General features: G+C 40.0%; 1 protein-coding gene and 1 pseudogene across 4 annotated transcripts in view; both read left to right on the top strand.

Annotated features, from left to right (window-relative positions):
* The window catches only part of RGS7 (regulator of G protein signaling 7), a 569,955-nt gene that overhangs the window by 512,856 nt on the left and 35,019 nt on the right, over window positions 1-22,080 (top strand). For all 4 annotated transcript variants that reach the window (XM_050770857.1, XM_050770848.1, XM_050770873.1 and 1 more), the window contains 4 exons: window positions 7,098-7,172; window positions 17,890-17,988; window positions 19,512-19,573; window positions 20,549-20,659. In XM_050770857.1, coding sequence (XP_050626814.1) covers window positions 7,098-7,172; window positions 17,890-17,988; window positions 19,512-19,573; window positions 20,549-20,659 — 347 coding nt within the window. The remainder of the gene's footprint in view (window positions 1-7,097; window positions 7,173-17,889; window positions 17,989-19,511; window positions 19,574-20,548; window positions 20,660-22,080) is intronic.
* On the top strand, window positions 10,923-12,926 carry LOC126942897 (riboflavin kinase-like; annotated as a pseudogene).

Here is a 22,080-nt window from a genome sequence, read left to right as displayed (position 1 = left end):
TAGAGAAGAGTGAATGGAAGGAATTTGGAGCAATTTCCTCAAACAACTTTCTTCAGTTTGTGTGTAGGAAGCAGATGGGTCAGGAGGAGGTGGGCTGAAAGAATCAGAGCCTGAATCAACTGACAACTGCCTAAGAAAGTGAAGAAAAGCTTGAACTGGGTCTTTAAAAAAAGAATCCTGGCTAGGCACAGTGGTTCGCACCTGTAACACCAGAGCTTTGGGAGGCTGAGATGGGAAGACTGCTTGAGGCCAGGAGTTTGAGACCAGCCTGGGCAACATAGCAAGACCCTGTCTCTACTAAAAATTAAAAATAAAATATTAGCCAGACATGGTGACACTCACCTGTAGTCCCAGCTACTCAGGAGGCTGAGACAAGAGGATTGCTTGAGCCCAGGAAGTGGGGGCTATAGTGAGCTGTGGTTGCACCATCGCATTACAGCCTGGGCCAAAAAAAAAAGAAAAAAAATCCTGAGATTGAACACTTTAAAATCTGTAGTTACTTCATGTAAGTGTACGCTTTAAAATCTATAATTACTTCACGTAAGAATAAGGGATCATTTTTATTGGGGTACTATGGGTCATGCATGCAATTTTTAAAACTTGTACTGTATTACAAAGGGGCAACTCTTTTTCATTAATTTGCTTCTATTTGAATTAATAATTATATATACAGATGCTCTTTGACCTACAATGGGGTCATGTCCCAATAAAGACATTGTAAGCCAAAAATATTATAAGTCAAAAATGCATTTAATACTCTAATAAACTCACAGTAAGGGTGAAAATGTTTAAGTTGAGCCATAGTAAGTCAGGGACCATCTAAATACAGCAGTTCCCCCTTATCTATGGTTGCAGTCTGCGGTTTCAGTTATCCATAGTCAACTGCAGTCCAAAAATATTAAATGGAAAATTCAGGAAACAATGCATAAGTTTGCAATTTTGTGCCATTCTGAGTAGCATGATGAAATCTCATCTATCCCATTTCTGCCCCAGCTGGAACATGAGTCACTCCTTTGTCCAGCAGATCCATGCTGTCTATGGTACCCACATGTTAGGCACTTAGTAGCCTTCTAGGTTATCAGATCGACTGTCCTGGTATTGCAGTCACCTTTACTTTACTTCAGAATGACCCCAAAGCCATCATCATCACATGTTTTGGCATATTTTATTATTTTATTCTTAGTTATTGTTGTTTTCTATTTTATTATTAGTTCTTGTTGTTAATTTCTTACTAGTCCTAATTTATAAGTTAAACTTTATGATAAGCATGTATATATATAAGAAAAACAGTATATATAGGTTTTGGTACTATCTGTGGTTTCAGGCATCTCTTTTGTGGGGGTGGGCAGTAGTAAAACATATCCCCCAAGGATAAGGGGGGACTATGCATATTTCAAACCTGAATTTTCCCAGAATCATGATTTTTTAAAACTTTCTAAGGTGTACTTGATGTCTTGCTATCAGCTGTGTTTGACGGTGCATTTCTAATCCTGCACTCACCTGTCATTTAGGACACTGTTCTCCCAGGTACACATCAGCTGCAGTGATGGAACTTAAAGACAGCTGTTCTGTATTCCTGTCTCTCACTGTCGCTCTTCGCCACAAGTTTTGCCAACTTGTCCTGAACACAAGTATGCCTTCTGCTATAACTAACAAAAATGTACTATCGCATGAAAGGAACTAAATGGCATTTAGATGCTTTTACTTAAAATATCAATAATGAAACCAAAAACTCCAGCTTCTCTTTTGCATCTCATGAGGACACTCACGTAAACGTTATGACAGTAATATTTCTCAATGATATGCTCCGTTTACTCCCTCAGGAATGGGTTCTACAGTGTTAAATCCTACTTTATAATAAATAACATTATAATAATGTTACAACCCAGCTTAGTTCGGTTGAAAAGAAATTCATCTTTGAATCACTAGAAATAACACAATTCTCTTCCAGGCTAATGTAAATAGCATTTCATTACTCCTTACATCCTACAATACCATGTGCTTAATACTGTATCCAGCAAATAGTATATATTTGAACATTTTAGTGGAATGTCTACTTGGTAACGATAATGTTATTTATATCTTATTGGGAAGATAGATATGTTTAGCTCTGCAGAAACTAATTTTACGAATTTCATGAAGGTCTGGTGCCAGCTAGTGGTACGTATTATATATGCATCAAAAAGATAATTGATTTTTTTTTAAGTAACCAAAAACAACATAGTCTCATCGAGATTGAAAAATTGCTTAAAAACAACGTTTACAGGAATATTGTTTGCCGTGTTGAGGAGAACCAACAGACTGCGCGTAAGAATGGATGTCTGTCTTGGCCGGGCGCAGTGACTCATACCTGTAATCCCAGCACTTTGGGAGGCCTCAGGATCACCTGAGGTCAGGAGTTCGAGACCAGCCTGGCCAACATGGCAAAACCTTGTCTCTACTAAAAATACAAAAAATTAGCTGGGCGTGGTGGCACCCACCTGTAATCCCAGATACTTGAGAGGCTGAGACAAGAGAATCACTTGAACCCAGGAGGCGGAGGTTGCAGTGAGCCAAGATTGCACTGTTGCACTCCAGCCTGGGCACAAGAGTGAAACTCCGTCTCAGAAAAAAAAAAAAAAAAAAAAAATGGATGTCTGGAATGTTCTGTTGTCCTATAATGCTCTGTGTCAACTTCCACTTAGTCATTATGCTCCCATATTCTGATTATTCATGTGTCTGTCGTTCTTATTGTATCAGGAAGTTACTGGGATACGGCTCATGCCTTCGTTTCTGTAATTCACCATGTGTCACAAGATCTCACAATTAGATGCAGAAAGAAATATTTATTGAATACATAAGAGAATTCAAGAAAAATTATTGCCATACTTCACTTACCACAGTGCATGACTTCTGAAAGCAGTTATTCAGGGGTTATCAGCACTGAGTCATGACCTTAATTATTCAGAAGTATACCAGACAACTTTGGGCCTCTAAGCTTTTTTAATCTTCAAGAATTTCCTAGTTGACTTAGATATCATAGATCTGTTGAACCATTAGCTGTCCCATGAGGCCTCCTTAGAAATTACAAGGCCTCTGAGACAAGCATCCCAGATCCAGATTACTATTTTAACCATTTAGTCATTAGTAACAAATTTTGAACTGGCAGATTTTATTTTCCTGGGATGGGAGCCGGGTTATAAAACATATCTTACAGTTCAGTCTCTAATAACATTTACTTTTAAAATCAATGCTTTCTTATTAATTTGCTGATTAGTGGTGTTAATAATTGGCTCAAGTGGGAATGTCAGATGTAAGCTAATGGTTCATTAATCAAATTTAAAAGGGCATCATCTTTTAAACATGAGGATGAAACTTCTAATTTCTTTCAGGACTGACAGTCAGATATGTTCCTCTGGGGAGGGGATCTTTCCACTTTATGCCTTCAATGGTTGACACAATTTCCAGGGCCATTTGTTAATTATTCCCCCTGGTGTGAAGTAAAATTGATTTGGAATCCCAGCTCGTTATGGAAGGAGTTTTGGAGTTCAAATTAGTTCAGCTTCCTCAGATGTACAAAGAAAATACAGTTTCTGTATTTTCTATAATTGACATAGTTTTCTCAGAAATCTATTTGAAGGATAGGTTTCAATGCATGTGCTCTGCATGCCACCGTATCGAAATAGTTGGTTTAGATGACTCGCTCATTTGTGGATAAATGATCACACTTTCAGTTTTCTCAGCCTTTCTCTGCTGCTATCCAACACTGGTTTTGGAAGAGAGTTTGGAGTCCAGAGGCTTTGTTTTTTTACAATCTTGTGCAGTGGGGCCTGAGGGCCAAGCACCTGCAGAACATCTTCCAGATCCTTGTCGATTTCTGCTATAGGCAGGTTAGTGTGGGCTGCTCCCAGGACAGCTGCAAGAGGTACCATCTCATCACCTGGAACTCACTGCTGAAGTCTGTTTCAGACATCTGCTTCCAGCATAAAATCCCTGCACGCTGTGGCCTTTGTCCCAACCTCAGTCTCCCATCCACCCACTATTCTTAGATCTTCTGTGCCTTTTACTACTGTGGCATGCAAGAAATTCCAGATGCCTCGACTGCCACATGAGAGGGTTGGGAAGCACTGCCTTAAGCTCATCTTTCTTGCTACCACCCATATGATATAAAATTCGTGTTGACTCTGATCACATGTGGAGCTTCTTCTATGGGCATGGGACTAACTACTTCACAGGCTACCTCATACTTGTGTGGGATTTTTTATTCCTCCCTGTTACCTCTCCTTCTTCGAGTTTCTTCCACAGAGGAGAAAAATGAGGCACCTGCTGAGCTCAGTATCTTACCTTTCTCTTTCTTTGCCTCCAGGTCATGAAGAAACACGCTTTCCTTTTCCTGGATATTATATCCTAATTTTTCCCATCCCTTAACATATAGAAAAACAATCTCCTTGACGTATCTTATCATACTTGGCTCTTTAAAAAAAAAAGAGAGAGCAAGAGAGAGAGAGAGACAAAATCTCACCCTGTCACTCAGGCTGGAGTGTGGTGGCTCAGTCACAGCTCACTGCAGCCTCAGACTCCTCAAAGCAAGTGATCCTCCCACCTCAGTCTCTCAAACTGCTGAGATTACAGGCATAAGCCACTGCACCTGGCACTGTGCTTGGCTCCTGATATGTTGATAGGAGTTTAAAGAATTTTACTGCTTTCCTTTCCATTATGGCTCAGGCTTAGGGATGGAAGGTTGCAAAGAAATAGAAATTGAATCGAAAATGAAAACTCGATCCTTTAGTGTTTTAAAAACCTTGTCTTTGTTACACCTAGATCAATGGTTGTAAACTCTGGCTGCATATTAAAATCCCAGGGGTCTTTTGAAAAAACGAATGCCTAGGCCAACCATAAAAAAAATCAAACCAGAATATCAGATACTCAGCAACCAGATGCTGGGGTAGTTTAGTGCATTGCTCGGTGTCACTTAGGAAATTAGTCCCACCCAGCTGGGCGCCCTTCCTCCCTCCTACACGGCCAAGCCGACCACTGTGCTGAACCAGTGATTTCTATTCCTAAATAGATACGCACACCAAACTCATAATTTGTTTAATGTTTGCAGTACAGTGTGTGTGTGTATGTGTAGTATATACATATTCTACAAAAAAAGAGAAAAAAAATGTTTTCCTCATTTACTTCCTTATCCATTATAATATTATGGTGGAGTTTTTGCCCAACGGCTATGCTAGCAGGAGATGGTTCTTTAAGGAAAGTGTCCTCTATCCTCATTACACAATGAGCTGATTCCTGTTACTGTAGTGAACAGCTGACTCTGCCAATCACATCAGCTCTGCCTTTTTGCCCTTCCTTCCTAACCCCATCCCAACTCCACAGAAGACTTCCGCATTCACAGTTTCTCTGGAGTCACTTCTAAGGATATCTAATGCTTTAATTTCTTGCAATCTGTGGGAAGAAGCAGAGAAATTGAGCAGAGACATGCAACTTGATGGTTTGTTTGTTTGTTTTGAGATAGAGTTTCGCTCTTGTCGCACAGGCTGGAGTGCAGTGGCGCGATCTCAGCTCACCACAACCTCCGTCTCCTGAGTTCAAGTGATTTTCCTGCCTCAGCCTCCAGAGAAGCTGGGACTACAGGCGCCTGCCACCACGTCCAGCTAATTTTTGTATTTTCAGTAGAGATGGGGTTCACCATGTTGGCCAGGCTGGTTTTGAACTCCTGACCTCATGATCCATCCACCTCGGCCTCCCAAAGTGCAGGGATTACAGGCGTGAGCCACCACGCCTGGCTGATGTTTTTTACTAATACCAGACATCCTTAAATCCTGCACCAAAAGTAAAGGAAACACAGTCCATGCAGCCATTAACTTCTCATCTCTTCTAAAGGATGTGTGATGTCTAAGCCCTTTCTACATTTAAGCTACCCTGTATTTTTGAATCTCCTGTCTTCTCTGTTTCCTGATTCATATTCTCTCCCTTCCCCTCTTCTTCCCCCCTCCTCCCCTCTCCTCCTCCAAATATACAAGAAGCTTGCAGCTATTTGTTTCTGTGCAACAGAACAATAAATCCGACAAGATGAGACTCCTGAGGTTGTCAGGAAACTAACAGCAGGCTGCCGATACTTCTCCAACCCCTCTGCTTTAAAGGGGTTCACCTGCCCTTAAGGAAAAGGAAGGTCGGGAATTTATCAGAAGCAGCATGGCATCTTATTTACCAGTTTCTTTCTCCATCTTTCACATGTTAACCATTGTATATTCTGTCTCTGGCAAACAAAGATTCCTAGTCACTGGGTTTCACAATCCCTGTAAGACAGTTCATTCTGGGAGTTGAGCTGGCTCAACTAAATGCCATTTGAGCTTTCCAACTTGGGAAAAGCAAGCCACCCATCTAACAGCCTTTTTTTTTTTTTTTTTTTTTTTTTTTTTTTTTTTGCGATGAGTTTCGCTCTTGTCGCCCAGGCTGGAGTGCAATGGTGCGATCTCAGTTCACTGCAACCTCCACCTCCCATGTTCAAGTGATTCTCCTGCCTCAGCCTCCCGAGTATCTGGGATTACAGGTGCCCACCACCACGCCTGGCTAATTTTTTATATTTTTAGTAGAGAGACAGTTTCACCACGTTGGCCAGGCTGGTCTCGAACTCCTTACCTCAGGCGATCCACCCACCTCAGCTTCCCAAAGTGCTTGGATTACAGGCATGAGTTACTGCGCCCGGCCCAGCCTCACTTTTTATAAAGAGGGAACTCTGCAAGAGGCTGTCTGCAGATAACCAGCAAGGGGGATCGACCCGTTTGTCCAGGAGCGCCTCACTCTTTCTGTCGGGTTTGTGGCTACAAATATTGACACCACTTTCACATGTGCAGCCCAACTATTTCTTTTTCCTGTTTCTCTGGGAGTTATTTGACGATGACATCTGAAGGCCTTTAAGAGTTAAGAAGTATCATGTCTTTTATGACTGGCCACTGCTGATGGGACTGGCTGTGGCCATCCAGAAAACACTTCCCTTGATCTGTGTCATTGTGGCATTTGCTTGGGCTCTGGGGAGCGAGTCATTCATGATTGTCCTGCTCAGAAATTTCATACCCAAAGATTCATTTGTCTCTCTGTTTTTCCATTTCCAGCCTGGATGTGTAAATACAACTGAAGTGGACATTAAGAAATCATCCAGAATGAGAAACCCCCACAAAACACGGAAGGTAAAACTGACATCTGTTGTGCTGATCTTGGTGATGGATTGCATTGTTTACAGGACGTCAGCCATGAACACTTTCTTCCCATGTCATGGAGTATCTTCCTCACTCTTCCCAGCCTTCCACAGCCCTCCCTTCCTCAAGAATAGCCCCATCCTGATGCTCAAGCACACCAGGGTCCCAAGACAGAGCGGTGGTACTGACTAACTGACAGGAGAGGAACAGGAAGCGGAGGACCCCTCCCCTCTCCCAGAGAAGGGTGTGGCCTTCAGAGCCCAGGAAAGGAGGAAAAGAAGATGGAGGTTTTCTAACGATGATTTCTAAGGAAATCTAAGGATGATTTTTCTAAGGAAATCATCCTTAGAAAACCTGACACTAATGAGAGAAGGGCATTTTAAAACCCGAGGAAAGGGTGACATCTAAAAGATATTTAATTACAGAAAGAGTGCAGGGACCCCCTCTTAACACTAGAATTTTGTAACACAACCATAAGACAGTGGTTGTATTTCAGTGTTCGTTTTCTGAGAGAATATCGGTGTGCAGGGTGCAGGGGAAGCTATTCCAAGTTCAGTGACATTTTAAATAACCCTTTGAAAACGCATAGCGATAGTCTCTACATATTTTTTAAAACAACACGTACAACTAGAAGGGATTTTTATTCATTCCATAAAACGTGCTTGATGTACACAAGAATTTCTGGCCTGTAGCAGTCACTTTGAGAACACAGCTTATTGATTGGTCCTGCAGGATTAATACATCCCACAAACTTCAAGGTCTTCTTTTCTGTGACTATTTCCTTAGTATTTCCTCAGCCATAGTGTTTACCAGAGTTTGTGTCCCTGCAGTAAGCACCCAATATTTTTTTCTAGTCTTATTTTATGTTACCTTTTCTCCTATCCCTAGAAACATATAGCTTCATGTTCAAAGGCCCCAGTATGGTCCAGGTACCTTTTCTTTCTTTTAAGGCAGTTTACCTTGATGTTAGGATAAACAAGCCGAAGCAAAGCACCACAAAACCAACTCAGATGCGGTGCTCAAATGTATCTGCCCCTAGGAACTCTCCGAGGGAGAGGTGAAGTCAGACCAAAGCAAGCCTGTCTGGTCTGTCTCTCGTGGCTGGCCCTGCTTAATTGCTTTCATCTTCTGCTCACAGCACAGCCTGAGGGCACCAAGAACTAGTTTTGCAGAACAAGATTCAAAAATGCTATCAGCGCTCCAAAAAGTGCATTAAGCCACCTCTCTCCACTTTCTGAATAGTGAAATTACTCTTCGAAATACTTTATTGGGTGTCCTGTTTCCCCCAACAGACACTAACCCAGACATGCTGTGATTCAGAAGACAAAGCACATGAATTGACAAGATGGCACTTAGACACAATAAAGGCATCATTTATACTCTCTTTTCGGCACCATCTTCAGTATTGATCATCTTTCTCGTGTTTCACATGGCACCCTTCTTTTTGAACATTTGAGAAGCATTCGTTTACAATGTTGTTCTTCACATACCATCAGCCCTCATTTAATGATGAAAAGCCCATGAGGCATTGCAAGGTGAAATATTGTAAAAAAAAGAATCATTGAGATCTAGCTCTCTTTGTTTCGATAACATCTCATTTCTTGTGAATCAATAATGATAGAATGACAGGGCCTCACTCCAGAGCTGTCTGGCGCTAACATTTGCCAGGAGAAAACAAAAGTCCTGAAAAATCTGACAGCAATTAACAGGTATGCCCTTATTTTCCACGGTTGGAGAAAACTGATTTTTCTCACCTTTTGATACATATAGTTTCTCACAGTCAGAAGTGTTCAATTTGCTAGAATCTTCGCAGAGGATAATGTTATTTTGCATGGAAGGTTGTACGACTCCAAGCCACATACTAATATGTTTTTTTTAGAAGTATCACCGCTGATACTTCATATGATATGAAGTATACAACTATGATATGCTCATAGTTGTTTAGGAACTGTAATGATCCACTGAATTAGCAAAATTAAGGAGTCTCTGCTCTATGCCAGACATGTCCTGGGCTTTAGGTACTCCACAGTAAATGGGACAGTCAGGGCCTTGCTCCCCCTAATTCATGGTCTCATAAGGGTACAGGTATTGAGCAAGGAGACAAATGTCTGTACATGGATATAAGTATATGATTTCGTTAAGCTTTATGTAGTCTGCTGGGGCCGCCTTAACAAAATACCGCAAACTAGGTGGTTTAAAGAGTAGGAATTTGTTACCTCATAGTTACAGAAACTAGAAGTTCAAGATCAGGGTGGTGGCAAGTTCAGTTCCTGTGGAGTGTCTCTTCCTGGCTTGGGGATGGCCGCCTTCTCCTATGCTCAGTGGCTTTTCCTGTGTGTGCATAGAGACAGAGAGAAAAACAAAACACAACAACCAACTCTGGGTCTCTTCTTCTTCTTAAAAGGACATCAGTTCTATTGTATTAGTTCCCACCCTATAACCCCACCTAACCATTTCCTCTTCACAGGCCGGATCTCCAAATACAGCTGTGTTGGGGGATAGGGATGCAATGTAAGAATTTGGGGAAGGGGACACAACTCCACCCGTGACATATGACAAAGGGAATTTAAGTGATTTGTGCTTGTAATTGCCACTGCATTTTATCAGTGAATATCTTGACAGCAATCAGCAAGCTGTTTCACCCCCCTCTGAGGGGTCCACAGCTCTGTGTCTGCGGAGCAGGCGACACTGTGAGATCCCAAGCCACAGAGGCCAGCCAGTCGCCCCTGGAAACCACCCTTCCCTTCCGCCATAATTGGGCTATCACTGTAGCGCGTCCTCCCGGCTGTGTGGTCGGCCTCAGTCTTTATACTGCGGCTGCTCAGGAAGTGGAACCTACGGAACACGCTTAATCTTTGAAAGCAGATAATGCTCGTAGCAAGGAGAGCTGCTGTCCATTTCTTTGGGAGCGAGCTGTAACAATTTTCCTGTGATTACATGCCATAACAAGAGTAAAGGACCCAGTAAATCCCTCAACTAACAGTCTAGCATAAGTGCCTGAAGAATATCAGAGTCATTCCACATTTCATTTGGGAATGTTGTATCTAATTGTTGAATTTTTGACATGTTTATCAAATATAAGAAGCAAAGACTTTGCTGTATGGATGATTTGAGCTATGTTAAGAATCTACAGTTAGTCCATTTTCAAGTCTTTCTTTTTAATTAGAATATACTACAATATAAGAAAATAGGTAAAAATGTGTTATCTCAAGGATCTATGAAAGAATGATAATGTAGCATAGCCAGAAAGAAATCAGCCTAATCTAGGTAAGTTTGAAGGGGAACCGTCTGCCTGATGTTCTTGAGTCTGATACTATTAATTTTGACTGTAATAGATTCTGTATTAGCCAGAGTTCTCCAAAGAAACCGAACCAGAAACAGAGAGTGGGGGGCGGGAGAGGGGGAGAAAGAGACTTATATTAAGGCATTGGCTCACAGGATTATTGAGGCTTGGCGAGTTCAAACTCTGATGTGGGAGGCCAACAGGCTGGAGACCTAGGGAAGAGTAGCAGTTCAAATCCAAAGACACAGCTCTTGTGTCGCCGGGAAGCTTTTGCTGGGTTGCTGGCATCAGGGACACACCTCGGCGTGTTGTCTTGTCGCCAGGCCCCTGGTGCACCACAGCGGCAGGCAGAGCTCACGGCCATGCCTTCGCCCCACCCGCTCTGGTCCAGGGTCCGGGCACTGCGTCGATGGCGGCTCCGCAAAACATTCGACCCGGCTGCAGCCCATGTCCTGAGCGGACTGGACTGTAACATGAGGCATCTGCGCCGCTTCTGCCGGGCCCAAGTGGTGTGGGGCTTCGGCCGTGGCTCCAGGCAGCTGGGCATCCCCGCAGCTAATCTTCCTGAACAAGCTTAGTAGCTAATCTTACAGTTGATGTATCCATCGTCATTTATTATGGTTGGGCCAGGGTTGGAAGTGGAGATGGCCTTTAGGTGGTGGTGAGCATAGGATGGACCCTACCACAAGAATACGAAGAAGTCCATGGAAAGGCTTATCCCGCATACCTTCAAAGAGGATCCTATGGGGAAATCCCCAATGCGGCCATTGTTGCCTACCTCAAACCAGAAAAGAACTTTCTTTGGAGTCACTTATTTCAGCAATTCCCAGCGACATTGAGGAGGCTAAGAAACGACTAGATTTACCAGAACATTTGAAACTCAAGACAATTTCTCCCAGGTTTCTAAAAGCAAAATAATGAACAGCCCCTGATGAAAAAAACATATTATTTATTCATTCACTGTTTTCTAGTATTTTAGTGTTTATTACCATCTAGCCTCATCTTGGTTATATTTTAAAACTCAAACATTTTCCTATAGCTGCGAATTAAACAGTACAATATAGTTACCATATCATGCTTCAGCTGTTAAATTAAGGCCATCATGTCATAGCACTAAAAAGATTCATTTAAAAATCAATATTTTAAAAAATATATTGATTAAAATGTATCACTAGAAAGGTATTACATGTCTTATAATGGGAGTGAAATGTATTATAAGTACGGGTAAAAAGACAAATCACTAGTTTGAGATGAAAACTAAAATTTTCATGGTAAAATACCAACATGTATGTACTTGTATAGTTTGTACTTCTAGACAGAGAAGGCTTATAAAAGTAAATGCATTAAATAGAAGTTCAATAGTTTATCATAAACCTACATGGAATACACCTAGACTTTGTATTTTTGATATTTTGCGCATTAATATATTATTAGAAACATGAAGATGTTTGTGAATTTTTTAAGTCATTTTCTTTGAAGTCACATCATTGTACCATCTTTATTTTTGTACAGAGCTACTTCAATTCTATCATCTGGACCTCCTCTGCCTGTTTTTCTGTTTGTTTAATACAGTAAAATAAGTGTTTTTCAAATCTGTACATCTTTTTGTGGGATAACACTTTTTTTTTAAGAGTAAATATCCTTCTTCTTCAAAACAACAAGCAACAACAAAAAAGGCAGTCTGGAGGCAGAATCCCTTCTTGCTCAGGGGAGGTCAGCCTTTGTTCTATTAAGGCCTTCAGCTGATTGGGTGAGGCCCACCCGCATTATGGAGGGCAACCTGCTTTACTTAAAGTCCGTTGATTTGAATGTTAATCCCATCCAATAAACACCATCACAGAAACATCCAGAGTAATATTTGTCCACATATCTGAGTACTATGAGCCAGCCAAGTTGACACAAAATTCACCACCACAGGCTGTATCCTTCTGTAGGACAATAGCTAGAGGGGTCCTAGGACACAAAGCCTGAGGGAAATGGTAAGAGCATCTGCATGTGTGTGACTGAATCCACACTTTGGGCTCCGTCCTGTAACGTTAGCGCCCATATTTCAAAATAACAGTAAGCTATTTCCTATCCTGTTCTCCTTTTCCTCTGTCACCTTCATTTGGACATCGTGGCACTAAATATTACAGTTAACAGCATCAGTGAAAAGCTAATGTGCACATCCTAGAAGAACAACAGCAAATGTATAATTAGCTGTCTGGTTTTCCCACTATTAATAATCCAGTGGTTGTAGCTGTTTCTGCATAAAATATGGATGTGTCCTCAACTCCATATACAACATGTGTACATTTACATTTTAACATGTTACTGAACAGAATAAACTACTCATATCTTAGGGCAACAAAAGTGTGTTGAGTACAGGGTATAGTAAAGGTGCAGGCAATAAAAATTGCTTAAATGAGAATGAATAAAGAGGGGACTTTACTTTTTTTTGAAATGGAGTCTCTCTCTGTCTTGCCCAGGCTGGAGTGTAGTGGCGGAACCTCGGCTCACTGCAGCCTCTGCCTCTCAGGTTCAAGTGATTCTCCTGTCTCAGCCTCCCAAGTAGCTGGGACTACAGGCATGTGCCACCACACCCTGCTCATTTTGTATTTTTAGTAGAGATGGGGTTTCACCATATTGGCTAGACTGGTCTGAAACTCCTGACCTCAGGGGATCCACTCGCCTCAGCCTCCCTAAATGCTGGGATTACAGGCATGAGCCACCACACCAGGCCAAAAGGGGACTTTTCTGATTCATGGTCTGAAACCTTGTGGCAGGCAGGGGTCGAGCTGGCCCAGGGGTGTGAGTGGACCCAGCTCTCTCACGCTCTCTCTCTGGTCGCCTTCTCTCTGCTTCTTTCTCTGTACTGGCTTTCTCCATATTGTGTCAGATATGGTCAGAGTCTGTTCTCCAGTTCCACTGAGCAACCCTGAAAGAAAGAGAACTATTACCACGTCAGCCAGTCAGAAAAGCCCCAGCAATTACATTTCACATGGAAACACAGAAAGGCATCTTGTACTTTGTGGTTTCTATTTTACAGTCTCTGACTTGGTTCTTGGTCTGTTTGAGTTGCTGTGACAAAATATCTTAGACTGGGTAATTTATAAACAACAGAAATGTATTGCTCACAATTCTGGAGTCTGAGAAGTCCAATAACATGGCACCAGCAGATTTCATATCTTTCACGAGCTCACTCTATGCTTCAAAGATGATGCCTTGCCTTCTCACTGTGTCCTCACATCGTGGAATATGCAGATGAGCTCCCTCAGGCCTCTTTATAAGGGCACTAATCCCATTCACAAGGGCTTCACCCTCATACCTAGTCATCTCCCAAAGTCCCTACCTTTTAATACCATCACATTAGGGGTTGAGGATTTCAACATATGAATTTTGGAGAGACACAAACATTCAGACCATAGCAAACCCCCACCCCCCACCTTAAAAAAAAAAAGGATAATTTTTCTAGTTATCTTCTAAAATGTCAAGGGAAATCACCTATGATTTATGTAGGAAGCCAAATCTATTTTATTTAATGAATAAATAGATGGCACTGTGTATGAAAAAGTGCTTGTCTTAGCACCATAGGGAATAAAAGAACATGTTAATCAAGCCAAAGTATTGCAAATAAATGATTTTGCTATTGAAACTGAAAATGGATCTCAATTAGTTACTTTGATTTTCCCCCTGCTGCATTAAGAGATTTTATTTCTCTTCCTCTCTAACCCTACCTGTTTCTAGCTCTATGCCACCCCACCCTGTACCACAATTTGAATACATTTTTTTCCAAAACATGCAAAGCCTTTTACATTGCAAATAATTTTCATAACTTGCCTGCCAAAATAGGATTAATCTCTTTGCCTCCTTTGTCCATAAAATAATCCCCACATATAAAATTATATTCTTCTCGGCTGTTTTCATTGTAGCCAACAATCAAAGTTAAAAGCTATCACTATCCCCAGGAAATGAACAGTGCTCAGATTGGTGAAAGAGAGACCTCCTGATGTTGAATTTTATGTAAGACAAGAAATGGAAACTCTGCAGTAACTTCAGAGCCAGTAGCCAGGTGCCTGGAAGATGTTTTAAGCAACACTTCCCAATGGTTTGGGTCATGGTCTCTGGTTTTTTTTTTTGTTGTTGTTGTTGTTGTTGTTTTGAGACAGAGTCTTGCTCTGTCACCAGACTGGAATGCAGTGGTGCGATCTTGGCTCACTACAACCTCTGCCTCCCGGGTTCAAGTGATTCTCCTGCATCAGCCTCCTGAGTAGCTGGGACTACACGCATGTGCCACCATACCCGGCTAATTTTGTATTTTCAGTAGAGATGGGGTTTCACCATGTTGGCCAGGGTGGTCTCTATCTCCTGATCTTGTGATATGCCCGCCTCGGCCTCCCAAACTACTGGGATCACAGGCGTGAGCCACCGTACCCGGCCTCTTATGGGACCTCTACAGAGTTTACAGGAAATGCATAAATGTTGAAATCATTATAGAAATGTAGAGATAAAAGATAAATTATGGGTCATTTTACTTTCATGATACCACGAATTGCTGTGTTTTTCTAGCAGTCTTTTATTTTTTTCTCTTAGCCCAAAAACTTACTGTTTAAACCATTAGCTATTTTTTATAAGCAGTGTTTACATGACCTGTAGATTATTACTTAAAAACTTTAAATAATTAAACCAAGTTAAAAAAGAATGGAAACTTCAAGTCTCAGAGTCTTTTTATTTTTGTTTTCAAAAAATAAGGTGATACAATTGAAAAAATAGCAGATACTGAAAGGTACAACTATTATATAATTGGTGATCTCTCTGTTGCCTAATTTTAATTGACAAATAATAATTGCACATATTTATGAGGTAATATTCAATAAACATATATACCACGGAATGAACAAATCAGAGTAATCAACATATTCGTCACCACAAATATTTATCTTTTTTGTGGCAAGAACATTTAAAATCCTCTCTTTTAGTTACTTTGAAATATGTAATACATTATTATTAACAATAGTCACCTTGCTGTCCAATAGAACACTAGGGCTTATTCCTCCTAGCTAACTGACTTTATACCCATTGACCGAGATCTTTCTTTTCCCACCCCCTATCCCAGCCTCTGGTAACTGTCACTCTACTCTCTACTTCGACTTTTTTATATTCCACATGTAAGTGTAATTCTATGGTAAATACCTCTCTGCCTAGGTTATTTAACTAAACATAATATCCTCTAGGCTCATCCATGTTATTGCAAATGACAGAATTTCTCGTTCTATAAAGACTGAATAGTGTTCCATTATGTATATACACCACATAATTTTTTTTTTAAATCAACCTCTACTGTTATTTCAGAATTCAGAAGGTTGTTTTATTTAATCATGTTCAAATATGGCTAGTATCAGCTTGGGCCATTTCCATTCCTTCAGTGTAAATTAAATCACTTTATATTCCAGGCCCTATGCTTGTTATTCTTTTCTGTTTCATAATACTTATCGCATTTTTAGTCATATATTTATTTGTGTAATTGCCTGTGTAACTTCTTTCCCTTCCACTGGGTTGTGAGTTCCAGTGCAGAAAGAAGCACATCTATTTTATTTGTATTTCCCTAATGCTTAGCACTATATCCAGTATATAGTAAGTGTTCAATAAATGTTGAATGAATGAATGAGTGAAAAAATAAGTGAAATAAAAGGGCTAGTTTAAGCCATTCAGCTCCATCCTGTTCAGGGTAAATTTAAAGCATATGAGCAAATCCTTGTGTTGAAATGGATGGCCATTTGCTGCCTCTTGTTTGGCATTATAAAAAAAGAAAACAGAAGTGGATGTCTTCAGTAATGGGAATTGGGTTCCCAAGGGTCTGGTGCTAGGGCAAGAGAAGGGCATTGAAGAGGCCTACTCAAGATAGTCTGGGAACAGATAATCCCAATGATTAAATCCAAGTTAAAATCTATTAAAGAAACGATGAGAGCACCAAAAAAAGGATGGAGGCCAGGCACAGTGGCTCACGCCTGTAATCCCAGCACTTTGGGAGGCCAAGGCGGGTGGGTCACCTGAGGTCAGGAGTTCAAGACCAGCCTGACCAACATGGTGAAACCCTGTCTCTACTAAAAATGCAAAAATTACCCAGGCATGGTGGCATGTGCCTGTAATCTCAGCTACTGGGGAGGCTGAGGCAAGAGAATCACTTGAACCCAGGAGGAGGTTGTGGTGAGCCAAGATTATGCCACTGCACTCCAGCCTGGATGACAGAATGAGACTCTGTCTCAAAAAATAAAATAAAAAAAAAAGGACGGAGCAGGGGGAGACACAAGGGCAAAACCGCATCCGAAAGGTGCAGATACAGAGTCAAGAGGTAATGTAAGTGGACGTAAGGTCCTAGTGAAAGTGGATCAGGAACAAAAATACATTGAATTTAGAGATATTGGCAAGCTTGGTGACTGGCCTGAAAATTGGCATCATTAGGCATCTGGATCTAACCTCATCTAAAGTGTCTTTGCAAACCTTATCTGGTACTAATTTTATGGAGTTCATGCAGTTTTATTATGCCCTTGTTCTTCTTGCTCATGTCCAAAGAAAAAGTGCTCAGTAACACCCATTAAATTCTTTATTTTAATGGAATAGTATAATTTTCAAGAAAAAATAATTTGGCTTCTTCCTTGAGTTGACACGTGAGATGTCTCACACTCAATTACAGATAGTTTTTCATCCCTTTAGTCACCAGATCTTTATTTATACTTACTAAGCAATGCGCCTTTCTCAAAAAAGAGTCTTCCTAAGTAGTAGGTCTCACCTTTTGACAAGTTAATAAAAAAGTACAAGGGTATTGAGAATTCCAAAGATGCATGACGCCTCTGGGGTCACTGATGTTTGCAAATGGCACCCAATAGAAAGGCCAGTGTGGTGAAGTAAATAACCCACTGTTGATACAGAGAATAGGAGTACCCCGGTGTCTTCTATTGCACCATCAGAAATCAAATCAGCAATAGAATTCTTGACTTGTCAGTCTCCTCAGTGCTCCATTTAATTTCTATGTAAAATATCAAGTTATTTTTAAATCTTCTTTTGGGTTATTACATTTCTATTCTATTCTATTCTGCATCCACCTCTCTATTTTCTTAAATGAATGCTTATGAAACATTACTTAGTGTTAACATTCTCCAACTTGGTATTCCAAGCCTGCTCTCAAAGTTTATCACATGCACCTTGTTCTCTACATATAATCAATTATTTTGTCAAAGTTAATAATCTAACTACATTTTTTCAGAGATGTGCTTCTATTTTATATGCATATATTTATCATAGCAGTGTCTTTTGAATTTTGATAAGAAGCTTAATCAAATAAGCTTTGAGAGACCTTATTGAATTTATGCTAGAGTTACTTTTTAGAAAGTCTGTGACTGTAAATGATATTTTGTCCTAAAATGTTTATTTTTTATTTTAATATAGTCTGTCTATGGTTTACAAAATGATATTAGAAGTCACAGTCCTACCCACACACCCACACCAGAAACTAAACCTCCAACAGAAGATGAGTTACAACAACAGGTGAGTCAACCTATGAGATGACCTGTTAAAGGTTTACAGAGTAACAGCTATGAAAACCAGAGAGTAAATGTTAATAGTGGGTATTTTTAAAGGTTATTTGTATGATTGCCTGTTTCATATGGAAGATTTGCAGTTAAAAGATAATAAAATTTTCTAATTTTAAGTATTGTAATTACTTGAAAATGTATCAATATATAGTAATGATTTTCAAAACCCCTCACTCTTTATTTACCCAAATCCTTGTTCCTCTAACCAGTTGTAAAAATCACCTATGCTGATTTGTAGGTGACTCCATCATCAATAGTTACTTTGTACCCCAAAGCTCTGTTTTAAAGAGTAAGAGGACAAGAGGTTGAGAACATTGTCACACTTCCCATATCCAATGATAGGACATTTTCTTCACAAGAGTGCTTATTCTTCCTTTCCACAGTGGTGATTTCTCTCTACCTCTTGAAGTTTTTTCTTATCAACACTGGTGTACAGTCATGGAGTCATGCTAAACTATCCAAGTAATATTATAATAATATCCAAGTAATAGTTCAAAGCAAACTCCAGTATTTCAAATCAAATAATAGTTAAATTTCTTGACTGGTTCAGTCATGGGGCTTTATTCTCATTTTGACTCTTTTCCCTTAATATTTTATTATAATACGGTTTATCAAGAGTGTAATATATACTTTTCTAGTAGATTTATAATAATCAGGAAGGAAAAGTCATTCAGGGAGTTTTTAATTAAAGTTTTCTGTGCGTGATTATTCCATGTGAGCATTTGTCATGAATTGCTGATAAAAATTATTCTCAAAACACATATTGATGCTTTCTTGGTATTAGGAGATAGGATTTATTTTGAAATTATAGTAATAAATAATTTTCTAAATTTGGAGGGAAGTATGATTCTGGATTTAGGTATTCACCATGAATGAATGTTTAAAATCTCTACAATTTTATTTTTTATTTTTTTGAAACAGAGTCTTGCTCTGTCACCCAGACTGTAGTGCAGTGGTGTGATCTCAGCTCACTGCAACCTCTGCTTCAAAGTCCCAAGTGATCCTCCTGCCTCAGCCCCCAGAGTAGCTGGGACTATAGTACCTGCACCACTACACCTTGCTAATTTTTGTATATATTTTTACAGACAGGGTCTCACTATGTTGGCCAGGCTGGTCTCGAATTCCTGGGCTCAAGTGATGCGCCCACCTCGACCTCCCAAAGTGCTAGGATTACAGGCGTGAGCCACTGCACCCAGCAAAATCTCTACAATTTTAAAATAAAATTACATTTCATTAAAGTAGGCAGAATGGTCAAACTCATTGCTGTTCTAAAGTGATATCAGTTGTGTTCACATTCCAACATTTCATTTTGTCAACTCTTTAGAAGCCCTCTGCTTTTATTTTTTTAACCAACTTTGAAATTGTACTGACATAGAATATACTCTTGTTCAGAATTGCCCAGTCGATCATGATTTAGAGTAGAAAATTGTGAAAATGTCATTACTTATGTAACTCCTTCTCTCATCCTCTTTTCAGATAAAATATTGGCAAATACAGTTAGATAGACATCGGTTAAAAATGTCAAAAGTCGCTGACAGGTGAGTATTTCAAAGTGTCTACATAAATTTTAAAATTTCTTATGACAATTAAATGTGTTTAAAAATGAAAGACAGCTGTTGGGACAGATAATTAAAATCCTATAAGTAATGTGATTTTGTTTTCCTTTTTGCACATAGAAAAATTTTCAAAGAACTCTTTTGACGTAGTTTAAATGACAGAATGATTATAATTGTCTTAAATGCCTAGACGTCCAGTCCTTGTTCAACTAAGAATCAGATACAGCGGATAATTCTGCAGAGTCTAGCCTTTTCACTCCTGCCGGAAGACATGAAACTTTCCGTTTATTGATTACCTTTTGGCAACTTGGAGCTTCTCTATAAACTTACTTTAACAGTAACAATTGACACTGTTCCTGCCTGACTTCAGAATATGAATGAAACTCAAATTTTAGATATTTTCCCTTTCTTCATTTAAATCTGTTCTTAATGCCATTCATATTCTTCACTTTTGGGCATTGCCAACTCCTGCCTCTCCAACTTCTTTCCCTTCTCCCTTTTTAAATTTTGTATATACATTTAAAAAACTTGTCAGTGGCTCCCATTTTACTTAATTCCTGTAAATACTTTCGACAGAATTTCCCTTTTAAGCCCTTCTCTAAGTTAGCTAAAATCTGTTCTGCTGTGGGTGGACTGATTAACCAAAGATCGGAACTGACTCTTAGCGGTGCCCTTCACACACTGACCTCTTCCATAGTGCTTCATGTTAAACAAGGGATATTGATTTATATAGCTTAGGCATGAGGAGAGATGGAATCTTTAGCCACAGTTTTCTGCCAAAAAGCACAATAAGTTTTTGCATGAAAGTTATTGAAACATGAAGATTGCCATTGGATTTCATTCTTTAAGTGAGCAAGAATTCCTTGGTCCCACATTTTTATATTGTTTTCCTTGCTTTGGACTGGCTGTAACCCCAGTCAGAAAACTAAAGAAAGTGGAAATGTTTTTTCTCCCTAGTCTACTAGGTTACACGGAACAGTATTTAGAATACGACCCGTTTCTCTTGCCACCTGATCCTTCTAACCCATGGCTGTCCGATGACACCACTTTCTGGGAGCTTGAAGCAAGGTAGGTGGCATTTTGTCTTTCTCACAAATATGTTGCTGCATTTCAGGGTCTGAGTGAAATGGGAAGGAATTTATTGTTGGCTAATTGTGAATGTAATTTTGTTCTTTGTCTCCATTGGCTCATATCTAACATTCTTGTTTGAGATAATGGCTTTTGAACCTTAGACATTCACGTTTGCATTAAGATTTGCATTGCTGGAAAGACCAACCCAAAATTAGAGGTGCAATTATTCAGAGTTAGGATCTTCAGTTCTTGAAATTTAGCTCATTGCTATTATCTTCCTGGAAAACCCACGTAGTCACAAAGGCTCATGTATTCAAGTAAAATGAATGCTAAAGCCATGCATACTTAAGCCCAACACAAGTATTTCTTTATAAATTGAATTTTAAAACAAAATGGTCTTACCATAAACACTGTAAGAGAAACTGGCAAGACACTTACTTCCTAAGAAAAGCAAAGCACCACTTAGGACTCCCTGGTTTCCTTCATGAGCTATATAGGGAAAGAATTGCATCATCAGTCTTAACAGAGTCATAAAAAGATCATGGCTTATCACTTTACAAAGAAAAGATTGGCACTCTGTCATATTTCTAGCAGTTCTCTAGATTGCATTTCTGGACTATCTCTTTCTTTTGCATCCAGCCATGAATCTTAAACACTGGACATGCCCAGAACTCTTCATCCACAAATTAAAGATTTTACAGATGAGAAAGCTGGAACCCCAAAATATTGTGACTCAGCTAGGATTAGGTCACAGATTTAATTGACACCAGAGTCATAAGCTAGTATTGAGATCTTTTGGTTACCAATGCATTTTCCCCAGTTCAATATACCTGCATGGCACTGTGTGGCATAGTGGTTAAGAAATGTGTGCCTGGTGTGGTGGCTCACACCTGTAATCCCAGCACTTTGGGAGGCTGAGGTGGGTGGATCACCTGAGATCAGGAGTTCGAGACCAGCCTGGCCCAAGTGGTGAAACCCCATCTCTACTAAGTAAAGTATAAAAAGTAGTGGGTCATGGTGGCAGGCGCCTGTAATCCCAGCTACTCGGGAGGCTGAGGCAGGAGACTCTCTTGAGCCCGGGAGGCGGAGGTTGCAGTGAGCCGAGATCGCACCGTTGTACTCCAGCCTGGTTGACAAGAGCGAAACTCCGTCTCAGAAAAAAGAAAGAAAAGAAGTGTGGCATTGAGGTCAGAACATCTGGATCTTTGCCCCTTATTACTTGCCTGACATTGGCAAGTGATAACTCTATGCCTCAATTTCCTCATCTGTAAATAATAAGATTAATAGTGCCTATCTCATAAAGTGGCTGGCAGAAACTAAAAGAGACCATTTTTGTAAAGTCCTTAGCACATAATGCTCAATAAATGTTAGACGTTATTATTAATACTAATGTACATGATGATTTCACGCAGAGCCGT

The sequence above is a fragment of the Macaca thibetana genome, chromosome 1, assembly GCF_024542745.1.
Source record: "Macaca thibetana thibetana isolate TM-01 chromosome 1, ASM2454274v1, whole genome shotgun sequence".
Taxonomy (NCBI): Eukaryota; Metazoa; Chordata; class Mammalia; order Primates; family Cercopithecidae; genus Macaca; species Macaca thibetana.
Note: the sequence above shows the minus strand (reverse complement) of the source record. Positions and strands in the feature narration are given on the sequence as shown.